Below are 24,629 nucleotides of genomic sequence, written 5' to 3'. Positions count from 1 at the left end.
GTGGGCGGGCTCCAGGCCGGAATTGGGGGTGAAGCTACAGCGTTGGACTCACATTCGGGGCGCGCGGATCCGAGGGGTCCCTGAGGGGGGCTCCTGAAGCTAAGATGGCGTCCTCAGCTGAGGGGGACGTGGGAACCGTGGCAGAGCTGGCGAGGGTACTGCAGTGGGGTTTCGAGGAGCTGAGCCTTAACAAGTTGGCAACGTCCCTGGGCGCGTCAGAACAGGCGCTGCGGCTCATGATCTCCATCTTCCTGGGTAAGGACCCTTGTGCCTCCCTCCGCCCCCTCGCAGAGTTCCCGGGGAATGGGGACGTGACCTACCCCTTTTGCTGGAGCTAGCCGCGAGGGCTTTGTGGGGTGCAGATGTGAATCCTAAAACACACCAACCAGCTGTTGAGAGAAAGGCAAGTCTTGTCTCGAGTCTGGGAGTGCTGTGCCCTCTGAACCTCTTCACCTTTCTCTTCGACCCCTGTTGTACCCTTCTGACCTGTCATTTGGCGCCACCACCCTCTCACCATGCCGTGATTACCCCGTGTCCCCACGACCTGCCCTTATTTGTCTCTCTTGAGTTCTACTCTCTGTCCATGTGCACTGCTGTCTGTTATTAATATCAACTCTCACACGCGCGCTTCTTATCGATAGCACGAGTATTTTAGCCCTATGGGCCTCCTCAGCCCCTTATTCTCTGTTTTATGTATTGCCAACTCATATTACACTTTCGTCCCTTTTCTGCCCCATTTCTTATACCGTATGTTTTTTTCCCCCTTAACCACCACTTGTCATTTACTGGAATATCATTTTAATACTGGGCTTGAGAAACAGGACTGACAACCCCCTTAAAAACTATCCTTGCTACCCCAAGCGTTCATTACTTGTATGGTTCAAAGGATGTGGTATGTCTGAATTTATGCCACAACAAGCTGTGTTGTAACTGGTTTATAGGCTTTTCTACTACATCCTTCCTCCATGACATTTTTAATATATGGAAGTAGCATGCTGCTTACAAACTGTGGGACCCTGGGCAAGCCACTTAATATCTCTGAACCCCAATTTTCTTACCTATGAAATGAAGACAATAACGCCTACCTGATAGGATTGCTGTAAAGTCTTCTAGGAACTCAAAGGTCAAAATTTGATATATATAAATATTTGGAAGGTTTTATGAAGGTTATAGGACTTTAAATAGTAGAATAAGGGTGGGGAAGAATTAAGCAAACAGGGCTGAGACAAGAGCAGAGGGTTAGAGAGCTGAACAATAATGAAGTTTGAGATAAAGTTGGGCAGATGTGGAATGCCTTAAATGCCAGAAAGATGTTTGGAGTTTTTCCAGTACTCAGTAGAGACATTGACATATAATATCACCTAAGAGTATTAACCCAATCTAGATAATGGGAGAGGCATTAATTCATTGGCTAATATCATTGCCATTGGCCTATTACAAAGCAAACCAAGCTTGGCTAATATCATTGCCATTGGCCTATTACAAAGCAAACCAAGATAACCTTTCTTCAGATAAAAGTTGCCTTTTCTTTCCTTTGTAGAATTGTAAAACTTTAGAAGTGGAGGGAACGTTAGGTTGTGTGACTTCCTCAACATCACCCAGATCTAACCCACATTTATCAGCATGCCCATCTACAGTTCTTTACTCCACATTAGCTTTGAACTTCCCACTCCTTCCACCTTGTTTCTGACCCAGTTATTTGTTGGGATTGTAATTGGCAATTAAGAGTGTTTACATTCATTAGTCAGGAAACTCACTGTTGATTTCTCAACTATAAATTGTGAATGTAACACAAGTATCAATGAATTATAAAGAGCAGCCTGTTAAATGGAGCTAGACCTGGAATTAGGACTTCGAATGTGTCCTTTTTGTGCTCACCGTCAAATATGGCCTGTGTACTCCTGGTGGGCTACTGCCGTTGTTCTGTCATGGGGCATACAACTGACTGAGAAATTGTTATCTCCATATCTTACCCTTCTGCTCTCATCTTCTCATTACCACCAATCATGAAAGTAATAAATACTTGGTATAATACATCTACCACACTCCTGAGCCATTGTGCCTCTTCGACCATTTCCTCTATCCCTTCTTCCTACCTCATATGTGCCACTGCCTTCAGTAACTCATAGTATTTCTCATTTTTAGATCAACTTGGGGCTTTATTTTGCCTCATATCAGGCATAGCTCTTCCACATGGATATAGAGGATGGTATTTACTAGATATAGATTAAATACATGCATGCAAACATAATTTAATAAGCCTGACATGTGCATGGAAGGAGTACATTCTGGTTGGAAATGTTTCCCCTACAAAGATATTATCGCTACTGTACTGTAACCTAGAAACCAGTAGCCTTTCAGCAATGGAGCTCCTGGGTCCTAAACTTAGCTCTCTTGGGGAACTGGGATACTGGAGGAAATCCTTGCTAAAGACACCAAGAAGGCCTAGAGTCCTAAATGATTTCTAGCTCAATTTCTTCTAATTCGAGGTTAATTTGGGTTAAAAGCACCAAAATGCAGGTACCTGGAAGAAGAGTTAGGTTTATCAGACATTCATATTTTCAAGTGTGAATAACTTTGAATTAGATAGTCTCATTACTATTTTCTTAGCATCTTACTTTCCCTGCTTGAATTCTGTGTGCTGATCTTGGGGTGCAAAACATTAAAGTACTAGCTTTCAAATCTTTTTGACTGAGACCCATAATACAAAATATGTTTTATGTCCTAACCAGTACATACATATGTAGACATGTATTTTAAACAAAAGTTTCAGGAAACATTACTTGTCTTACTACAGGCAGTGAGTTTAGCTATTTTCTGTTTTATTTTTTAGTACTGTATATAACCTACTAAATTGATTTCATGACCCATTAACAGGTTACAACAAGTAGTTTGAAAAATCCTGAGTTAGAGGCTATAATTTTTTTAATAAATTTATTTATTTAAATTAGTTTCAAGTATACAGTACATTGGTTAGACATCTATAATGTTCATAAAATGATCCCCCCAATTGCTCCCTCCCTCCCCTGGCCTTCTACTTAGCCATCTTATTAATGCTAACTACTTTCTCTCTTCCATGCTCCCCATGTCCAACTATCAACTACTAATTTGTACTTCTTTAACCCTTCACCCCATTCTCTCAGCCTCCCAACCCTCCTCCCCTCTGTCCACTATATTGTGAGTCCACCAAATTGTCCACTATACTTGTGAGTCTGTTTTTGATTAGTTTGTTCTTTTTGTTCCTTAGATAACACATATAAGTGAAATCATATGGTATCTATCTTTCTCTGTCTGACTTATTTCACTCTGCATAATAACCCCTAGGTCCATCCATGTCATTGCAAATGGTAGGATTTCATTTTTTCAATGGCTGAGTAATATTCCATAGTATATGTGAACCATAATTTCTTTATCCAATCGTCCGTTGATGGGCATTTAGGTTGCTTCCATATCTTCACTATTGTAAATTGTGCTGCCATGAATATCGGAGTGCATAGATCTTTATGAATTATTGTTTTGGTTTTCTTTCGATAAATACCCAGAAGTGCAGTTGCTGGGTCAAAGGGTATATTCATTTTTAGTTTTTTGAGGAACCTTCATACTGTTTTCCATAGCAGCTGTACCAATTTGCAATCTCACCAACAATGTATGAGGGTTCCCTTTTCTCCGCATCCTCGCCAATACTTGCTGTTTTTTGATTAGAGGCTGTAATTTTTAATATTCAGTATTTTAAGAAAAGGGTAAGCTTACCGCTGCATTGGAGTACTGTGAACAGCCAGAAGACTCTGTTAAAGGTGTGTGTGTGTGTGTGTGTGTGTGTATGTTTGTTTTGTGTATAACTGCAGGGAGTTTGGTAGAAGATGAATTTTGCTACAAGCCCTGGTACTGGCAGATGCTACTGGAAAACATCTCCCCTTCAACAACTTGGGTCTCATCACTCCTTAGCATAATAACATGAAATGTTCTAAATAAATTTAATAAATGTACCTACAGTGCTTGACCCTGCAAGGGCAAAAGCAGTGATGCAGTATGAGTAATAGAACTCTGCACTCAAAGATAATTATGTACGGTTTGTTAGAGGGTAGGGAATGGGCGTGAGATAAGTACTCTAATAACCACAATAAAAGGCAGAAATCTGAGAGCCATAAGAGAATTACAAAGCTTCATGAGATTTAAAAATTGGACCTTTAATGAACTTTGAAAGTTGAATAAGGTTTCAGCAGATTGACATGAAGGAATCGCCTGAGCAAAAACACTGAGGTAGTAATGTGTAGTGACTCATTCAAGAACAGTAAATAGTCCAGTTTGACTGAAACAGGACTTAAGTAGAGAAGTAGTGGAAAATAAGACTGGAAAGGTAGGTTATGGAACCTTGAAAGCCAAGGTAAGGAGTTTGTACTTCATTTAGTAGGATCACCTACTAAATTTAGTAGGATCCCATTGGAGATATTTGAAAGGGGAATTATGTGACCAAAGCTGTATTAGGAAGGTAATACAGTGTAGGATGATTTGAAGTGGACTTAGACAAAAGGTAGGGAAACTAATGAGAAGGAACAATGATCCAAATAGTTATAATGACTTGGAGGCAAGGTGGTTGCATGAAGAAGGGAAAGGAGGGATCTCATGTGAGGTATTTTTGAAATACAGAATCTTTCGAGAGGTAGATTTTGTAAACACTTCCATCTAAATAGCTGCTCGTGCCAGAAACCTAAGAATCAGCCTTGTCACCAACTTTCACTCTCTCTTCACATCACAGTCACCTAACCCTAACCCTAACCCTAACCCTAACCCTAACCCACCAAGTCCTATCAGTATTACTTCCAAATTGTGTCTCAAATATATCCACTTTTCTCCATCACCACAGTCACTGATAGTCTGTCACCAGAACCACCTGGGTAACCTCCTAACTGGTCTCTTAATTCTGTTCTTGCCTCTCCGGTCCATTCTCCAAAAGTAGCCAGAGTGGTCTGATCTTGTGCCACTCCTGCTCAGAACCCTCCGAGTCTTCCATACATGGCTGGGAAGCCCTTGCCTGCTGATCCAGCCTCATCTCAAGCAAGCAGAGCTTTTTAACCACATGGCCATCTTTCAGTTCCTCAGAAATGACATTAAGCCCTTTCCTACCACGGAGCCCCTGTACCTGCTCATCCCACTGCCTAGAATGTTCTTCAGTTGTTATTCACCCGACAGATTCGTCTTTTGGGTCTCCATTCAAATTGTCACTTCCTCTGAGAGTGCGTTCCTGACTCTCATTTTAAAGTATGTCCCTTGTTGTACTTTCTCATCCTACCTGAAATTTCCTTCCAAGTATACATTGCAGGTTGTAATTATATATTTGTAGATGAGAACAGAAACCATGTAAGTTTTGTCCATCACAGTATACCCAGAGTTTAACACACACCCTGGCTTATAGAAAAGGCACAATAAATATTTATTGAATAAGTCAATGAATAAATGAATGACTTGGCAACTGACTAAATGGAAGATAAAGAATTTAAAAAAAAAAAAAAACAACTCAGCCCTCCTGCCTGGGTAGCTGGAAAGATGACAGTATCTTTCACAAATGCAGAAAGGGCAAGAGGAAGGTTAAATATTACTTAGTGCCAAGTAATGATCTAGTTTGGGATTTACTTTAGGTTTTAAGGGTGTCTCTAGGTGTCTTGAGAGTTGTGAAGCCTAGTCTTGAGCTCAGGAAAGAAGTTGGGCTAAAGATACAGTTTTAGGAGTCCATATTAGTATCATAACTGAATCAGGGAGGGAATAAAATGTCATGGAAAAGCTTATATGGAGAGAAGAGAATCTAATTCATGTTGATTGAATATGTTTCTATCCCCGTATTGGTAATAACAATAGCTGACATTTATTAAGGATTTGCTGCATACCAGACATTGTTTGAAGAGCTCAACAGTACCCCACCTAAACCTTTTACCCATATGATAATTACAGTACTGTTATCATCTCCCTTGTGCAGATAGGAAACTGACCTACAAAGATTAAGTAACTTGCCTATGGTCACACCCATTTCTCCAACTCTAGAGTCCTTGCTCTTTACCTCATGGGGATTGAGAGGAGCTTGTGGGGGAAAGATAAATGCCTTTGATAACCTTTTCTCTTTTCACTCTGTGGTTAAATCAGGGTGTAACCAGCATATGAGAACCCACTCAACATCCAAAGCTAGAGCAGGCCAAATGAAGCAGATGGCCACCCCGCTTAGTATGAGTGTTCTGTTGTCTTGGCCATGACTATGGCTTGGCTGTTAGACTCATCAAAAATTGCACTTGGGAGTAAAGATTCATTCCTTAAAGGTTCAGAATTAGCATCACTAGGGTTAGCAACTTTTAAAATCAAAGAGGTCCTGCAGTTTAGTTACCTTTGGACCAAAGTCAGGTCTGGCCCTTCAGAACTAAAACTGTTATTCAGTGGAAAAAGCTTTCTTTAGGTAGCATTGAAATTACTAGAGACCAAAGCTAAGCTAGATAAAAATTAAACAGCATTAACTAAACAAATGGGACTTCTGACCATAATACAAAGCAGGGTCCAAGAATTCTACTACTGTAAAATAAGGGGGTGATCCTAAATGACTTTCAAGGCCTCTTTCAATTCTAAAAGTGTAGGTATATTCTACATTTTTAGACTTTATTCTAATCTACAGGCACAAATTTCATCATAAGCTAAAGCTTCCTGTTTTAGGGATTTCCTTTAAACATATTTTTTCAAACACTTATTTATATTCCAATATCTTACATTGCACAAAACTTCATGTTTTGAATGCCAGTGTAACTTTAATGTCAAATAGAATCATTTCTTTGCAGAAACATATGTAAATCAGGACCCATGAGATTATATGCACAAGCTAATTTAGCAAAAATAATTACATACTCACTGACATTAAATCTGTCTGGGCAGCCATGGGAATTCACTGGAGGTGTTCAGTCCTACAGCCTTTTAAGCATGGGATTTGGTCTTTAAAAAGTAAATAGCATTTCAAGTGGACCTTAAAGAGTATGGAAGATTCTAGTCAGGTAGAGATAAATGAGGAGCTTTCCAGCTGTAAAGAATAATGACCATATATGTGGATATCAGGAAGAGTGAGACAAATCTGAGGAACTCAAGTAGTTCACTTTGGCTAGAAGAATAGTGGACCCAGAAAGGAATAGTAGAGAAAAACCCAGTAGAGGCCTTTTAGGTTGGGGGAGAGTTGCAGGGGGGTGAGGGGATGTTGAGTAAGGTAGTAGGATGTGCATTGTCTCTAGAGACCTGCAGGCCAAGGTGCAAATTCTAGATTAAATATCTACTATCTGTTTTACCATAGAGTAATTATAATTACTCAATTTCAGCCATCTATTTCTTCATGTTCCCAAAAACCAGTCTTTACTAAAGAACTGAGGTTAAGATTTAGGTAGTTTATCTGATAAATAATTTTTAAATTATATTTAATTCATAGCAAACAGCAGTATTTTGAAACCAAATGCAAAATTTACATGAATTTAAAAAATAATGTAGTCATCAAAGAAATTTCTCATTTCTAGAGAACTATATCCTTTGTGCAGATGTGTTCATTCTCCTCTGCTCTGGAAAAATTTGAGAAGCATTTCATTGCTAATTGGGATGCTGTGAGAGCTAAATGAGATAAACTGTGTGAATAGTTGACCTTGCCTGACCCAAGATAGCTTTAAATAATTGTCCTCTCTCTTCCCTCAATAAATATTTATCTCTTTCCTTTCCAAGGAGACTCAAAGTGTGCTTTTGGGACCAGCAGCATCAGTGTCTCCTAGGAACTTGTTAGAAATGCAGATTTCTCAGGTCTACTCCAGACCTACTAAATGAAAAATTCTGAAGATGGGCCCCAGTGATCTGTGTTTTAACAAGCCTGCCAGGTTATACTGATTACCCTGAAGTTTGAGGATCACTTGTTTAGTGTATAGTCATATGCCACATAACGACGTTTCCATCAAGACTGACCACATATACAGCAGGGGTCCCGTAAGATTACTCACATGTTTGTGGCAATGCTGTTGTAAACAAACCTGTGCTGCCAATCGTATAAAAGTATAGCACATATAGTTAGGTATAGTACGTAATACTTGATAATGGTAATAAACAACTATGTTACTGGTTTATGTATTTACTGTACTGTAGTCTATTATTTTAAAGTGTACTCTTTTTCATGAGGTTGTTAGGCTAATAGTTCATCTTTCCTTTTCTTTCATGTATTAACCTCCTTGAGCAATATAGCATTCTCCTAATTGATTGCCTCACATTTTAAGGGGTATGGGGGCGAGCGGTGTGTGTGTGTGTGTGTACATTTTCCCAGCAGTTGCTGAAGTCAAAGGCCAGGAGATTTAGGGCCCACTTGGAGTTCTTTTGGTGAAGCAATAATAGCATCCTAGGACCCTCAAAGCCTACCTAAGTTGTATAGCCCAAAATATGTTTTATGCATCTTTATGTCTTCCTATTTTCAAAATGGGGGGGGAGGGGTAATAAGAGACTAAAAATGTGGATAAATAATTTCTAGATAAGACTTTCCCTTTGGCCTAAAATGGACTGGTTTCAAATCTAAGTTCCTCCCTATTCAAGCAGTGGCTATGAAGGTAAGTGAGATTCATGAAACTCTGGACACCTTGAATGAAGGAGTCTGTCTAAGAATCATGTACCATAATTTTGAGCAATAGAGGCTTCTGATAGAAATGTCATTGCATTGTAACTGTAAGGACAGCTTGTCAGAAAGTAGATAGAAGATCAGGCCAAAAATGATCAGGCCCAGGTTTTGTTCTTGACTCACACGAAGTCATCAAGTAGACTATTTAAATGCCCCACTCTAACCATAGGCTAAGTTTAAATTTAAAATAACATTTTGTCAATTAAAAATACATTTTAGTACAAGTATTCATGTTGCTATGGCATTTTTATTAGAAAAGCATACATAGTCATATCTGCTACATAAAATTGTTAAAGTAGTAATTTTGTACACAATTAAGAATTCACTATAAAAATAATTGAGGATTTGTATGCATATATTGTATACAGATCTAAGGAGAATACGAGGTCCCAAGAGGTTAAAGTTTTAATCGCTATATATTTATGTGCTCTAATCAGAGGTGGCACCCTCATGGTAAATGGCTTATAGCTCTTGAGGTTTCCAATTTCTGCTATGATAGCAATTCTAAACTCAGATGGACTTGGCCACTACTCTGGTTTACTGTCCATAAATATAAAACTTCTGTTTGCAAGCCAGCAAGAAGAAGCCAACTAGAATAGTATACTTTAAGTCTCCTATGGCATATATCTCAGACAGAAGTGTAAAAGATTGATTATAGCTGGAGTATAAATATACTGGGGCCCTAACTAAATATATTGAACCATAAGGGCTACTAGAAATCTTTATTCTTTAGCTAACGGATAATCTGACTCCACTTCTTAATTCTTCATTGGCTCTTCTAAAAGAGTAGGAAACTTATAAAATATATAACTTTTTAATATTTCTGAAAGTCCTTCCCAGATCTTCAAGTAATATTGAGATGCTGATACAGGATGAAATAGATTGTTTCCAGAGATAAATTGGAAAATTAAAAGCTTTTGATACCATCAAAAGATACTATCAAGAAAGTGAAAAGATAACTCATGGGATGAAAAAATATCTGCAAATCATATAACTGATAAGGGTCTAATATCCAGAATGTATCAAGAATTCTTATAACTCAATAAAAAGACAACCTAATTTAAAAATGGGCAAAGGATATGAATAGACATTTGTCTAAAGGAGACATACAAATGGCTAATAAGCACATGGAAAGATGCTCAACATCACTAGTCAGAGAAATGCAAATCAGAACTACAGTGCCATACCACTTCACATCCATTAGGATGGCTATAATCAAAAATAAATAAGTGTTGATGATGATATGAAGAAACTAGAACCCACATGCATTGCTGGTAAGAATGGCAAATAGCGCAGCCACTGGGGAAAACAGTTTGGCAGTTTCTCAAAGTTAAACAGTTACAGCATGACCCAGCAATTCCACTCCTAATTCCATAGTCTACTCAAAAGAATTAAAAGCATATGCTTACAAAAACTTGTATACAAATGTTCATAGCATTATTATATTAGCTAAAAAGTAGAAACAACCCAGTTGTACCCCAACTGATGAATGGTTAAAATGTTATATAGTCATACAATGGCGTAATATTTGCCCATAAAAAGGAATGAAGTACTGGTATTTGCTACAACATGGATGAACTTTGAAAACGTGAAAGTGAAAAATAACAGACACAAATGGCCACATGTTGTATGATTCCATTTATATGAGATGCCCAGAATAAGCAAATCCATAAAGACAAAGTAGATTGGTAGTTGTCAAATTAAGAAGACAGTTGAATTGGGAGTGACTGCTAAGAGGTATGGAGTTTCTTGTTAAGGCAATGGAAATGTTCTGCCATTAGATAGTGGAGATGGTTGCATAGCATTGTGAATATACTAAAATTCAATGAATTGTACATTTTAAAAAATTATAAAGATGATCTATATATGATCACAGAGCTAGAGAACCCAACAAACAATTATGCCTATTCACATTCATAAGGACAATTAAAGGGTGTGATGCTATTATCTTTTCTCCCATTAGAATCTTAGCTGGGTAAAAAAGTTTATTGTTTCATTTGCTGAAATACCTGCTGAGAAAAAGAAGTCTCACCTATCAGTTTTGTTGTGGTGGTTGATTATTTTTTTAAATAATCCGGGGTTTGCAGGACCTGAAGTTCATATAATCTTAGGAACCTTATTTAAGAAAAAAAATACAAAAATACCTTACAAGTTTTACAAAAATAAGTTGCTAGCTCCACCCCTACCCCACCCCCAGGGCTTTAAAAGGGACCTATGTAAATGAAAGGCCTTGAAACTGAAGCTTTAGTAGCTTCTTAGCAAATTGGATTCTTCCTGGGAGTACTGGGTGCAACTTACAGACCTTTATTTCTGAAAGTTGCTATAGGCTTCATTTTGTTAAATCAGATCAAGGTGGGCAAATGCCAAAATTTCCCTCTACTAGATTAGTGGCTTGAGCCTGAGATTTTTTATTTTAAATCAGTTAAAATAATACTCATATTTCAAGAAATCAGGTATAGATATGCTTATATAAAATATCTGCCCATACATAGAATAAATATTTTTAAAGTTGCCTAAAGGAAGTACATATATGATGCTTTTACAACTATTTTCTCTTATAATCTGCACAATAGCCTGCAAGATGGCTGGTATTTTTTCTTGTTTCACAGATGAAGAAATTGAGGTACAAAGAATCTAAGTAATTGGCCCAAACTGCAGAACTGAATTTCTAAAGTAGATTACTTTTGATTCCTAAGTCCAGGGATGTTCAACAGGCATACCCTGGAGATATCGCAGGTTCTGTTCCAGACCACCGCAGTGAAGCGAGGGTCGAGTGTCGCAATAAAGCAAGTGGTAATGAGGGTCTTTGCTAATGAGGGTCTTGACTTCAGTTTGTAAAAACCACAACACCTAGGAAGTGCAATAAAAAAAGCAAAGTACGATAAAAGGAGGTATGCCTGCACTTGATCAGATAATCTGGCTAGAAGTTGCCACCATGTAGTTTACTAACTTCAAAATAATTAAAATGTGATAAAATGCACTGAATATAGGCAACAGGGATGTCATTTTATCCCTACTAAAGGTATTTCAGTGTCTTAAAGCATCTCAAAGTCAATCTAGACATCTGTTGTCTCTCTTCTACTAAAATGAAGAAATGGCAGTCAGTAGCCTCTTTCAGCTTTAACATTCTTTCAATATATAAACTTTTGTAGACTTTTTTAGGAAAAAATTATCTGAAGTAACAAAATGAGTATTGACCATTTGAACAAACTCTAGTAATATAGAAAAATACTATAATCCAAGTGTTCAAACATAAAGATAACGTTCTTGACATCCCTGTTGCCATCTCATCAGACTTAACATACTCATGAGGGCTTGCCGCTAATGGATGACTAACTTTCCTGGGCTAAGAAACTAGTGAGAACCTATGAGTGTCTACTTTCTGTAGCGTAACAACCAAGGGGGTTGGTGACATCAAAGTAAGTCTTTTGTTGTATCTTAACTTTGCAGCTTTTGCGGCAGGTTTCACCAGTCAGTCAACGTGTGAGCATATCAGTCACTAGCACTAAGTTTAAGAAGGCCTTACTTGGCTTAAATGGAACAATTAAAGAATTACTTCCAGCAGGACTTTGGGGCAGTTCAAGTTTAGGTTATTTGGTTGGGTTAAGTAACTAAAAAACTAATATTTCTTACCCTTCATAACAACCCTTTTCTTTCTCACAAGTAACTGCCATCCACTAGTGGACCTTTAAAATGTCCACTCTGTTCTTTTATTCTCAGGTCATTTTGATCACTTGTCCTAGTTCCCCAAATCTTATTCCACAATTGCCAAAATGTTTGAGGTACTCAGCTGGAGGTAACTTTCAGAAATGAACTGCTGTATTCTTACTGCAGGGTAGGGACAGGGAGGCCCAAGAATTAGATTAACAAAGAAAGTACGGGAGAGCACCTATATTTAGCATTAAAATGAAGTTTTTAAATGTGTTTAGATAGGAAGGTAAGCAAACATAAACATGGGTGTGCATGTGTCTATAAACAGGTGCTGGAGTATAGATAGTTATTGAGAAATCAAAGAATAATACAGCTGTAGTTTTAAAAGCGCACAGCTAGTTATTAGTGATTCACTCGCAGGTCGCTGCCAAGAGCAAAGGCATGATGCAAGAATATCAGAATGGAAATCAAGTGATGTGGATTCTAATTTGAGCTGTGCTCTATTAACCTTGGGCATGCCAGTTATCCCCTTTGGGCCTCAGTTTCTTATCTATCTAATGAAGGGTTTGGAGTCAGTGATTTCTAAGCTGTCTTCAGTTCTAAGAATCTGTATATCTGATGAATAACTAGTCAGCACATGACTCAGCTCTAGCTATAAGAGGGATGTACAAGGTATATTGGCACCTTGCCCTTACTATCAACAAGGCTTAATCTGGTAAACAAAGGACCAGTTCTGAACAAATTCCAGAGGTGAGCTTCATCCCAACCTAAATGTCCATAATCTACCAGTGTCAGCCCCAGCTGACTGCAATTAGTAACTAAGTTTTTAGCACTAAGTGTCTAATCAGTTACCTATCACTGAAATAGTGTCAAGCAGGGCTTGATTCTGCATCTTATTTCTATATGTCTTCCTTTTCTCTGCATAGTTATTTAGCACAAGGAATGTCCACTTTGGTGAAAGAACAGGGAAAATTTTTGAGTGGCAGACCTTCAAAGTAGAAATAATGTTAAAATTCTCATGTGAAAATATTTGATAAAAATACACTACAACTAAGCCATGTCCGAAAGTAGACCTATTTTATATTCTAGTCTGTGATTCTTGGAAAAATTTAACTGAGATTTGATTAAAAGAGTAGATAGATCTTAACTGTGGCCTTCTAATATTGCCCAAAGCAAAATATTCTTTGTCTATGGTAACATCCCATAATCTAGAAAGATGACAACATCCAGATGAGATAAAGGAAGGTTTTTTTTTTGTTTTGTTTTGTTTTTTTTTTTTCCGATCATCTCTTTTAACTAGAAATTCCATAGAGTGGTCATAATCTTAGTAAACAATCTCTAAGAGCAGTGACAGACATATCTTTTTTTTTTTTTTTTTTTTTAGCTTCTGTCCCCTATCCTTTATCTCTAACTACAAATATGAATTTTGAATTGAGTTTCAGTGACTTTAAGGAGCCCATCTAAACCAGATCTCACAAGAAGTAAAGGAGAGGTTCAGAGTGATAGCCTGGGCCACAATGCTGAAGGCTAAGAAAGAAATTGATAGACAAGAACTAGGAGTGACCATAATTCTAGGAGACTGACTGCAAAAGGAATAAGTGAAAAATGAACAGTAGCTAAAAGCAGCAGCAAAAGGACGAGAGTAGATGGGAGGAGGGCTAGAGGGCTAGAGGGTTGAGGTAGAAGAGATAATGAGCTAAGTGGCTAAATCATAGACTTAGAGGTAGACCATGGATTAGAATCCAGCTTCATCGATTACTAGCTACTAAACACAGGTTAGATAACTACTTTGATTTGTTTGCTTATTCATAAAATGAAAGCAATATTATTATTATTTACCTCATAGAGTTGTACAAATTAAGTGGGAATAATGTATGTAAAGGGCCTAATTCAATGCATGACACTCAGTAAGTGTTCAATAAAGGTTAGTTGCTGGTACTGATGATAATAATAGTTGTTATTGAGAAAAAAAGAATAAGGAAGATAGCAAAAACAATCATAAAGGAAGTTCCCAAATAAGACTGGTACGGGTAGAATTCAGAGGACTGAGGCCAAAGGGAAGGAGACGTTTAGAAAGAAAAGAGGGACATTTTCCTCTGAATCTGGAGGAAAGGGAAAAAATATGGATTTCGAGCAGAGCTTTTTAAGTTTTCTCATAGACAGTTCCCTAAAGTGGTAGAAGACTAAATGTATGCTCTCAGGGGCTCTGGAGTCCTTAGCACAAAGTGGATGTTAAAAGACAAAAAGTCTTGAAGTCTCATATTGTATCTTTAAAATACAAGGCAACTTTGCATTCTATTTTGTATGATTTGTTTTAATATAATTAAGTTACTTAACAGTTAAATTACTTAAAATTTTTTTCTGCAAAACTTCTAGTAGATGTGCTAAGATCTGGCTAAACCAACATATAGCGGTTCTAATTCCATCTTCTCCTTCACACTTGCCAAAACATGCTTTATTTTCTTTTCACCAGAGTCTTATGAACCACTGACTGATCAAATGGGGTCGTAGCCTATTCCTACAGAGCCCAGAAATAGCTATACAAGATGAAAGGCAAAGAAATTTACCAAACTTTAATGAAAACAGCCAATTTCTATTTCTTCAAATGAAACCTCAGAACTACTAGAATTAATAAGTAATTACATAACTATTGTACTGAAAATAAGGAGTTCTCCTAGCAACTAGGTTGTAAGAGATCCTAGTCCCTGACTCCAGCAGCGCTCAGGCCTGAGTAGACATCCAGTGACTGGAGAACACAGCTGCATACGCTCCGTGTGCTTGACGACCTGAACCCCTGAAGAGGACCAGACGCCGCGTACCCCAGCAGTCTGCGCTAAGGTCACAACATTTGGAATGCCCTTGGTGTTGCTCTTGGAACACTCCCATTTTAGTAGGAGACCCGGGTTTAGAGGGTAGGTTAGGTCATCATCCTTCATCTGCGAATAAGTTTCTAAAGGCCCTTCTTTAAACGAACAATCAAAAAAGAAACAGTTATAGTGCTGCAGAACAAGTTCTTTAAAACCTCCAGACCAGGTTTCTAAAACAAACCTCTGCCCGTTTGATGCTATTGATGCTAAAGACAGCAGCTCTCAGTCATCAAGCTCAGAATTTTATTCTCAGGACCTAGTAAGTGCTCCTTTCTTGCACTAGGATTTTAGTAAGGCAAGGCTTCTTAACCCTGGCTGCATATCAGATCACTCAGACCTACTGAATCAGACTCTGACAGGTGGGGAGGAGGGTCAGGAGGTGCTTTCATTGTTTTTTAAAGATTCTTCAGGTGATTGTGGCCACTATACTAAGCTTTGGTTCTCACAAGAAAGCATTAAGACTCAGAAACAGCTTCTAGGACAACGTCCTCAACAAAAACAGCACATCCCTGAAGGGCTGACTGGGCAGCCAGGCTCCAAAGCCTGTTGAGCTGAGCAGCAGCCAAGAACAAGGTTTGGTGTTTACACACTCAAAATCAGCTCTGGGTTGTCACAGCAACTCACCCCGGCACATTTCCTTCTTCCCCTTTGCAACTTCAGTCCAGGCTTTGCTGTTCTCTGTTATGATCTTAATGTTCTTGGTAACCTTAACGGCCTGCCGCATTCTTTTTTTTTCCTGCCAATTGCTCCGTCGTCTTACCATATGTTTACTAGTGTGCAGTAATTCTTCACCTGTCTGTGTAGAGCTCAACAACCTCAAATATACCCCCAAACTACACCCAAAAACAGGTAATAGCACAAAGGATCTTGAGTGGCCAGAACAGATGTTACCAGGCTAAGCACTAAGTCTATAAGGAAAGCACTCAAGACCTTTGCTCTTGTCTTATATCTTTTTTCACATTTTTAAAACAGTTATGGTTTCTAAGGCCCACAGTAAATTTGGAGGGAGAATAATTATTCTTGGCAGGATCAAGAAGTGACTACTGATCCCTGCATGGGAAGGAAAGGGGCAGAAAAGCCCTAAGAAATGGATACAAGCACTCAGAATACAGGACAGTGTACGCCCTACAAGAGCCAAAACAAACACTTTGACACACCTCGACAGGTCATCAACCCATCCTGACTTTATTCTAGAATAATAATGAGCCAGGGCACCAAAAAAATGTTAAATTATACTCAATTTAAGGAAGCAGAGTAATGTGTTTTTTAATTTCAAGCATTCCAAATGCCTCAGCATTTTGGTTATTCCAGTTGGTTGAGGTTTTTAGTGTTTAAAGAAGTAAACTCTTAGCTATCCAGAACTTTTTTTTTTTTAATGCCTATAGCGCCCGGTCTTCCTAAGTGGTCTCCCATCTAAGTACTAACCAGGCCCAACCCTGCTTAGCTTCCAAAATCAGATGGGATCAGGCATGTTCAGGGTGGCATGGCCATAGACTTATCTAGAACTTTTTTGAGTACTCTAGATAATTAATATCTATCCTGTTTATTGTTTATATTCATTTATAGCCCTATTCCTAAAACATTAAAAATAAAACACAAAAGGCTTAAAGGAGTCAGATCTTATTCTATATACTTTCTGTTACCTGGCTCTGGTTCTTAGCAATACTTGCTGACAACTTGGTGTTCTGTCCTTGCCAAATTTGATAATGTGATATGTATGAGACTTGATCCTGTTTCTTTGTTCATTCATCTGACTGTGAAGGGTCATAGATGTTTCTTTCTCCCTTGAACCTAGTAATCCTATATCACTTCATCTCAGCTAGCTAGAAAATAAACCATCTTGCCACCTCATCCCACATTATATGCTCTATAAACAAAACCTGCCATATAGTAGGCATTTAACAAACATTTGTAGAATAAATGAATGAGCCAATAATCCACAGGATATCTATAAAATTAACTACTTGCATGAAGCTATAAATTTGATAAAGAGCCTAGCCCATTACGGGAACAGCTATCAACACCAGCAAATCCTGGCACCAAGAAGATCAAATGATGGGTACACTGTTATGTAAAAAAATATAGGTTACATAAGTCCACAGGCTATGATCATAAATTTTAAAAAGTATGGGAAAAAAGACTAGGACATAAGGTAATTGTACAGCATGATTATCCATTTATTTATTCACTTAATAAATAATTAAGTGCTTTCTTTGTATATGACACTCTTCTAAGCATTTCAGAGTTAACCAGATTCACAACTATATTGCCAATGATAAACTAACTGCAGCTTATCATTTAAAAGCAAGAATTGCAGCAACTGTAAACAAGGACTAACTCAAGAACACAGTGCAATGATAGGATAGGTAAAGTGTCCTTCCAAAACGCAGTAGGGATTCTAGTTCTTCACATGTGCACTACAGTAGGAATGTTGGCAAGCACATCAGCCAGACTTGTTGACAGAACACTGAGTGTGAGTGTGTAGTAACACCGCGGAAGATGCTAACTTTACTGTGGGAATACCAAGTGTTATTGAGCCTTTTAATTCAGTAAGCAACCCTTGGCCGTGAATAATCAGTTCATGGCCCATCAGGAGATCCACTATAGTTCAGTTGTGGCCCTGGGACCATACTCTTTCTGAATCACAGCTTTAGCAGACATTTTTCCAGTATCTCTAATGGATTTATAACTTTGTGGATGCTCAGACCTCAGTATCTTGTAACTGCTATGCAACTGTATAGGCAGTCAGCAATACCAGTTTATAGCCTGGTATTCATTTATATTTATCCTCTTAATAATCCAGCAGATAATACTCTGCTAACAGGATGGGGGAAAATTATAATAGATCATAAAAGTGTAAAATAGTGTTTCTGGGCATAGTTAGGTACCCTCAATTCCTTGTATCATTTAAGAAAAACTCAAGAGAATTCCTAGCAAATTTAATAGGCTATAAATGAAACCTAGCCTTAGGACCCGGTTTCATATTGCCTTGATATAAAATTACTATCTTCGGTTTTTAAAGTGTATTTACAAAGAGACTTTTGATTCTTGGGGATACTGTTATCTTCTCTGTCGACATCCATATAATGTATGTTTTTTCCCCTCTAGGCTGAGTATCATGCCAGATAAACTTCCAAAGCAAAAAAAACTGGGAGAGCACCAGGCACAAGTAACCCTCTTCTGATCTCCCCTCAGGTTACCCCTTGGCTTTGTTTTATCGGCATTACCTTTTCTACAAGGACAGCTACCTCATCCATCTCTTCCACGCCTTTACAGGCCTCTCAATTGCTTATTTTAACTTTGGTGAGTAAACTGAGTTAGCAGTGGCACTGCGATTACAGGGAACCTGGGAAGGAACAGACTCGAACAAAATTTCCTGGAGAGAATTTGATGGATAGGGACGTTATCATGCTCTTCTTGCAAAGAAAGGGTTTGTGTAGACCAGTACACGGCTTAAATTCTCCTTTTATGTACAATCCTCTCCCAGATAAAACATTTGAGAGTGGTTACCCTTGCCAGACCCCATCAACAGGGAAGCATCAGTTTCTCTCTGTTGTGGCTATAACTGGATGACAGATCCAAGCAGTTCCCTCAGGAGCAACACTGAGCTCAAGTATTAAGAAATACAATTAATTCATACAATTAATTTCCTTCCTTTCCTCCAAAATATGAGGCTGTTTTGGAAAAAAAAATTTCTAATACCAACGTTTTTTCTTTATGTATTCTTTGTGTTTAGAAGTCTCAGGAAGGGTGGGAATGCCAAAAATAAATAAATAATAAAAATAAAATTTGCTCTGTTCTGCACCCAGGAAACCAACTCTTCCATTCCCTACTATGTATCGTCCTTCAGTTCCTCATCCTGCGACTAATGGGCCGCACCGTCACTGCTGTCCTCACTACCTTTTGCTTCCAGATGGTAAATGTTTTTCCCTGACAGCAGTTTGGGAGTGGGAGGAAGTTGGGGACTGTGGTGTAGGAAAAGCAGTGAACTAGGAGATGTCTAATTTCTGTCCTTTCTCCTGACAACACTTGGCAGTATGACTTTGGGTAGTCACTTTACACAGGCCTCATCTGTGTTTCATCTGCAGATGGCAATGATAATACTTTACCTGCCTCAAGGAAAGGGTGCCAGTTAATCTTTTGCATAGGACTGTGCATTAAGGTTCTTTGGTTCTGGCCAGTATGAACCCAGCTGTCCATGAGGGGAGTAACTTAAAGACAAGGCAGAAAATCAACTTAGAATGAGCGACAGAATCTGAACATCTAAATTCTCAGTTTAGCCCACATTTTGCTGAGAAACCTTGAGCAAGTCTCTCCCCCTTTATAGGCTCAGTTTCTCCATTTAGAGGATGAGACTTTAATGATGAGACTAGGAGAAAGGAAAAATGAAGGACTATATTGGATTTCAGGGCAGGGAGGAAATAAATCATAACAATAGTAAATACTTCCCCTCTCCTAGGCTTACCTTCTTGCCGGATATTATTACACAGCCACTGGCAACTACGATATCAAGTGGACAATGCCACATTGTGTTCTTACCTTGAAGCTGATTGGTGAGTGATGGGTCACTTCCTTCCCCAACTATACCTAGGCTCCTCCCCATCTGACCATTAACTTACTCTGCACTCTCCCCCGACACTCCTGGCTACCCCAAGTCCACAGGCCACATCCTCAGTGTCCTCGCCCTCTACTCTAGCCACACCTTCTCTCTCTGCTCAGGTTTGGCTGTTGACTACTTTGACGGAGGGAGAGCACAGGTAAGTACGATTCCTCCACAGAGAGGTTAAGGAAGGAGAAAGACAGTTGTTACCAAAAGACTGGACCAGAATGCCAGGAGCAGAGCCTCTTCCTCGTTCCCAACCTCTGTGAACTCTATCAGATAGCATTGAGTAAGGATCAGCAAACCCAATTTGCCCAGATCCAGCTTTTGCACAAAGTCCAGAGATCAATGCCAGCAAGGCATTGGGAAAGGCAGCAGCAGTCAACTGTTGCTTAAGCTACCCCTACACACACTCGTTTCCAAGTGAAGCAACTACTTTTCTCCATTATCATCCCCTCAGAGATGGCTGTTTGCAGAACCAGTTCAGTGGGCCACCAGGGAGGGGAACACGCAAACTGGCTCTTGCGGGGAGATTCAAGGCTGTCCTGAACCATTCATTCTCTTCTCGGCATAGAATTCCTTGTCCTCTGAGCAACAGAAAAATGCCATACGGGGTGTCCCTTCCCTGCTGGAAGTTGCTGGTTTCTCCTACTTCTATGGGGCCTTCTTGGTAGGGCCCCAGTTCTCAATGAACCACTACATGAAGCTGGTGCAGGGACAGCTGACTGACATACCAGGGAAGATACCAAACAGGTAATTGCCCCTCCTGGTCAAGACCTCTGTGTAGGTGTCTTACCCACTATAAAGCTACTTCTGATGTGACTTTCCTGAAGGCCAGCCCCAGCTGCATTCTCCAGTGTGGCGCTGGCTCCCAGGCCCATGCCACACAGGCCCTGGACTGTCTTAACAGGCACTCCACACCTGCTCGCTGCAGGCAGTGGGCGCTTTTCAGCTTAGGTCGCTTCCAGCCATCTATTCTGACCACGTAGTACAAACATAAAAATTCACTTTTATGCCACAGGATTTTGCTTAAACCAGTCATGTCCCTGCCTTTAATAGCCATTTTCTTAGTTTAAAAAAATAGATTAAATCTATGGAAATGTATATAAATATATACGACAGGAAATTTAAGTTACCAGAAAAATCCCTTCACTGAGAACATGTCCAGCCTATGTTTGAGCATCGGTTCAAACAAGATAGGAAGGAGTGGATTCAAACTTGGTATCATCTCCTATGCATTGGGTTTTCTGTCCCAGTAGACTGAGGACACTGGTGAGACCTTGAGATCAGTAGTATCCTGAGGGGAAGCACCACAGACTCGACACACTGTTCCCCGCGCCACTGCCCTTCGTTTCCTGTAACTCGCAGGAGTTTGCAGTCACCATTTCCAATACCAACCACAGAGAAGTCTTTACCTGAGAGTAACTGAGCATAGACTTGGGCAGCAGAGCTATTCGTCCCATCCCAGATGAGTAGCCACACTCTAAAACACTCCCTCCATGATTGAAGGTCAGAGGGTGAAGGGACTGGCCTCTGCGTGTTGTGACCTTTTATGTTCCTTTCCAGCACCATACCTGCTCTCAAGCGCCTGAGTCTTGGCCTTGTCTACCTGGTGGGCCACGTCCTGCTGAGCCCGCACATCACAGAAAACTATCTCCTCTCTGAAGACTATGAAGTGAGTGGCTACTAAAGCAGCAGCAGTGTGACTGCATCCGAGATAGAAAATGGACAGGCAAGGATCCCTGTAGATAGCCAAGAAGTGGGTAATGCCATCTACAAACGCATGTTGATTTTGCTCTAGATCTGTGAGAGTTGGTGTCAATGCCAGCCGGGTCGAGACATGTTCATCAGCCAGCACTGAACGACCTTCGCGGGCACAGGGCTGTGCCAGGTGCACTTTTAGCACCCCTTACCTTCCCCAAGAACAGCTCTTAGCTTGCTGTATTACAGCCCAGTGACTCCTTGGAGCATAGCAGCTTCTGGTCCTTTCCAGCCTGTTTGTTCTCTTGATAGATTGGGGGCTCCTAAGGAAATTCAAAATGCAAGGGAAGGGGAAGTGCTGGCTTTTGTGCCTGCCCAGCCGAAAGGCTTGCAACAGTTCCATACCCACTCTGGGTAGGTTGCCTCCTTAAATTAACACTGAGCATGGATACCGAAAAGTCCCTTGGTACATAGTGTCCCAGATGCTCAGTCCTTTAGGGAAAAAGTTAAGGACAATGCTTTTTCTGGGACTCTCCAAGGAAAAGGAGGTGAATGGATGTTCACTGGGCTCCCTGCTTATTCCTCTTGGCGTATTATATAGAGGCGATTAAGCACGCTGTCAGGTAGATGCGAAGTAGTCAACCATGAAGGAAATTCATCCAGCCTAGGTGGTATCCCTAATACATGTGTTCTTTCTTTTCTCAAGAACCACTCTTTTTGGTTCCGCTGCATGTACATGCTGATCTGGGGCAAGTTTGTACTGTACAAATATGTCACCTGTTGGCTGGTCACAGTAAGTAGAAAAAATGAAACAGGGTCATATTTAGACAAGCAGGGGGTGGGGAGGGATGAGGAGGAGTGGCCAGAACCCTGACTGACTGGGTCCTACCCTCAGGAGGGAGTATGCATCTTGACGGGGCTAGGCTTCAACGACTTTGATGAAAACGGAAAGGCAAAGTGGGATGCCTGTGCTAACATGAAGGTGTGGCTCTTTGAAACGAACCCCCGCTTCACTGGCACCATCGCCTCTTTCAACACCAACACCAACGCCTGGGTGGCCCGGTAAGCAGCAGGAAGAAAGGCCTAGACTCTAGCTCCCACCTTCTGCCGCTTTTCCGGATTCGAGGGCAGGAGTGTATTATATCACTTCTCTCCATCTTTTCTCACTTTGGGTAGAACCTCCAGTCATTCTTACACATACCCCTCCATCCCCCCAAAAACTTCCTGTCATATTTGAAAAACAAAAGCAAGATATGTTAAGTGCCTTAAGTCCTACATTTTAATCCCAGTCCTGCCACTGGTTTTATGTTCTCCATTGCCCTATTTAGAAACACTCGTTATTAGTCCCACCACTAAAGTGTAAACAGCATGAGTAGAGGACTGGTCTGTCCTGTTCACTGCAACTTTGTCAGGTACTTAGTATGCACTGGTCATTTATCTGTTGTATGAAGTGGCTTGCCCAAGTTCACCCAGCTTATTTAGCCTTGGGTCTATTTTCTGCCTCTGAGATGCCAACTTCACAGCCTTTCATTTCCACAGCTAATCAGATGGCACTGCATCCCTCACACCAGGTAGCCCCAAGTGGGAGCCAGCCACCACCACTGCGCTCCCCAGGGAGCTGAGAACCTATAGGCAGGATAATGGGAGTGCAAGGACTAGTCTGAGGCTCATCCTTACCCACCCTTTTCTCTAGTTACATCTTCAAACGACTCAAGTTCCTTGGAAATAAAGAACTATCCCAGGGTCTCTCGTTGCTATTCTTGGCCTTCTGGCATGGCCTACACTCAGGATACCTGATCTGCTTCCAGATGGAATTCCTCATTGTTATCGTGGAAAGACAGGTAGGCCTTAAGGGTGGTAGGTGAAAAAAGAAAATGAGACGGGGCAAGACACTGAGTAGCTCTCCCCTTCCTCCTCAGGCTGCCAGGCTAATTCGGGACAGCCCAACCCTGAGCAACTTGGCTTCCATTACTGTCCTACAACCCTTCTACTATTTGGTGCAGCAGACCATCCACTGGCTCTTCATGGGTTACTCAATGACTGCTTTCTGCCTTTTCACGTGGGACAAATGGATTAAGGTAAGCAAAGGCCTGCTTGCAAGGATGGGAAGGAATTACTAAAACCTCGAGTAATAAAGGATATTATATTCCATGGCCTGTTTACCTCAGTGGCCTGTCTCTCCCCGCAGGTATATAAATCCATCTATTTTCTTGGCCACATCTTCTTCTTGAGCCTACTATTGATATTGCCTTATCTTTACAAAGCAATGGTGCCAAGGAAAGAGAAGTTAAAGAAAATGGAATAATCTATTTCCCTAGTAAGTAAACATCTCTACAGCTAATCTGAAACTACTAGGTTACAGGATAAAGCAACAGATTTGGGGTAGGGGGAGAGTGTTGGGAATTTGGAGTGAATCTCAAGGTAGCCTGGTTTATAGAGGAAAAGTACTGATTACTCTAACTTAGCATGCTAGGAAGAAGCTAGAAGGGCTAAGACCAGGAAGTCTTCTGCCTTTTCACATGGGACAAATAGATTAAGGCAGGAGAAGTAACTGACCAGCCTTCCTATCAAATTTCTTTTCTTGTAGGTGGCCTAGAGCAAGACTGGTGCAGAAATGACTTGTCTCCCCTTTTACAGCACTTCTTCACCCCAGAGCACAGAAAACATAAAAGCCAGGGAGTGGAAAGACATGGCACTCCCAGCTGTGCCTCTACTGCCAGCCAAGTCTTCATTTGGGCCAAAGGGGACACTCTTGTGGGAGGAGTAGAGGGACCCATGTCTCCCCTCTGGGCTCCCCCATGCACGTTGCCTTATCTCTTCCCCTCTACCCAGGAATCTGTTGTTTTTCTTCTGCCAATTTACTATGATTGTATATGTGCCGCTACCACCACCGCCCCCCATGGGGGAAGGGGGTACAAGGCCCTGCCTGCTCCACTTTTTCTACCTTGGAACTGTACCAGATAAAATCACTTGTTTGTTCAGTTTTTCACTGCTAGCATTCCTGGCTGCTTTCTGTTAAACACAATTCATGTTTGCCATGGCTTCAATAATCAGGGCTATCTTTTAGAGTACAGTAACTGCAAAAGTTTGGAGCTAAAGCCCACCTTCAAAACCTGGAACCAAACTGCAAACATCTTTTCCTGAAATCTGA

General features: G+C 40.3%; 1 protein-coding gene and 1 pseudogene across 2 annotated transcripts; one reads left to right on the top strand and one right to left on the bottom strand.

Annotated features, from left to right (window-relative positions):
• Positions 1 to 24,467, top strand: LPCAT3 (lysophosphatidylcholine acyltransferase 3). 2 transcript variants are annotated; one of them, XM_025048660.1, is made up of 13 exons: positions 1 to 255; positions 18,373 to 18,480; positions 18,987 to 19,093; positions 19,637 to 19,730; positions 19,897 to 19,934; positions 20,352 to 20,530; positions 21,344 to 21,452; positions 22,185 to 22,271; positions 22,374 to 22,540; positions 23,172 to 23,319; positions 23,398 to 23,556; positions 23,667 to 23,795; positions 24,116 to 24,467. In XM_025048660.1, the coding sequence occupies exons 1-12, from the start codon at positions 105 to 107 to the stop codon at positions 23,781 to 23,783; spliced, it is 1,464 nt and encodes a 487-aa protein (XP_024904428.1). In that variant the 5' UTR covers positions 1 to 104; the 3' UTR covers positions 23,784 to 23,795; positions 24,116 to 24,467. The 2 variants fall into 2 exon arrangements, with proteins under 2 accessions (XP_024904428.1, XP_006914721.1); XM_006914659.2 differs by having other exon boundaries at positions 2 to 255; positions 24,066 to 24,467.
• LOC112481969 lies at positions 16,554 to 16,672 on the bottom strand (annotated as a pseudogene).
• Positions 24,468 to 24,629: the final 162 nt, after the last annotated feature.

Source organism: Pteropus alecto, unplaced genomic scaffold (assembly GCF_000325575.1).
Source record: "Pteropus alecto unplaced genomic scaffold, ASM32557v1 scaffold94, whole genome shotgun sequence".
Lineage (NCBI taxonomy): Eukaryota > Metazoa > Chordata > Mammalia > Chiroptera > Pteropodidae > Pteropus > Pteropus alecto.
The sequence above is the reverse complement of the archived record's forward strand: the minus strand, read 5'-3'. Positions and strand labels throughout refer to the sequence as shown.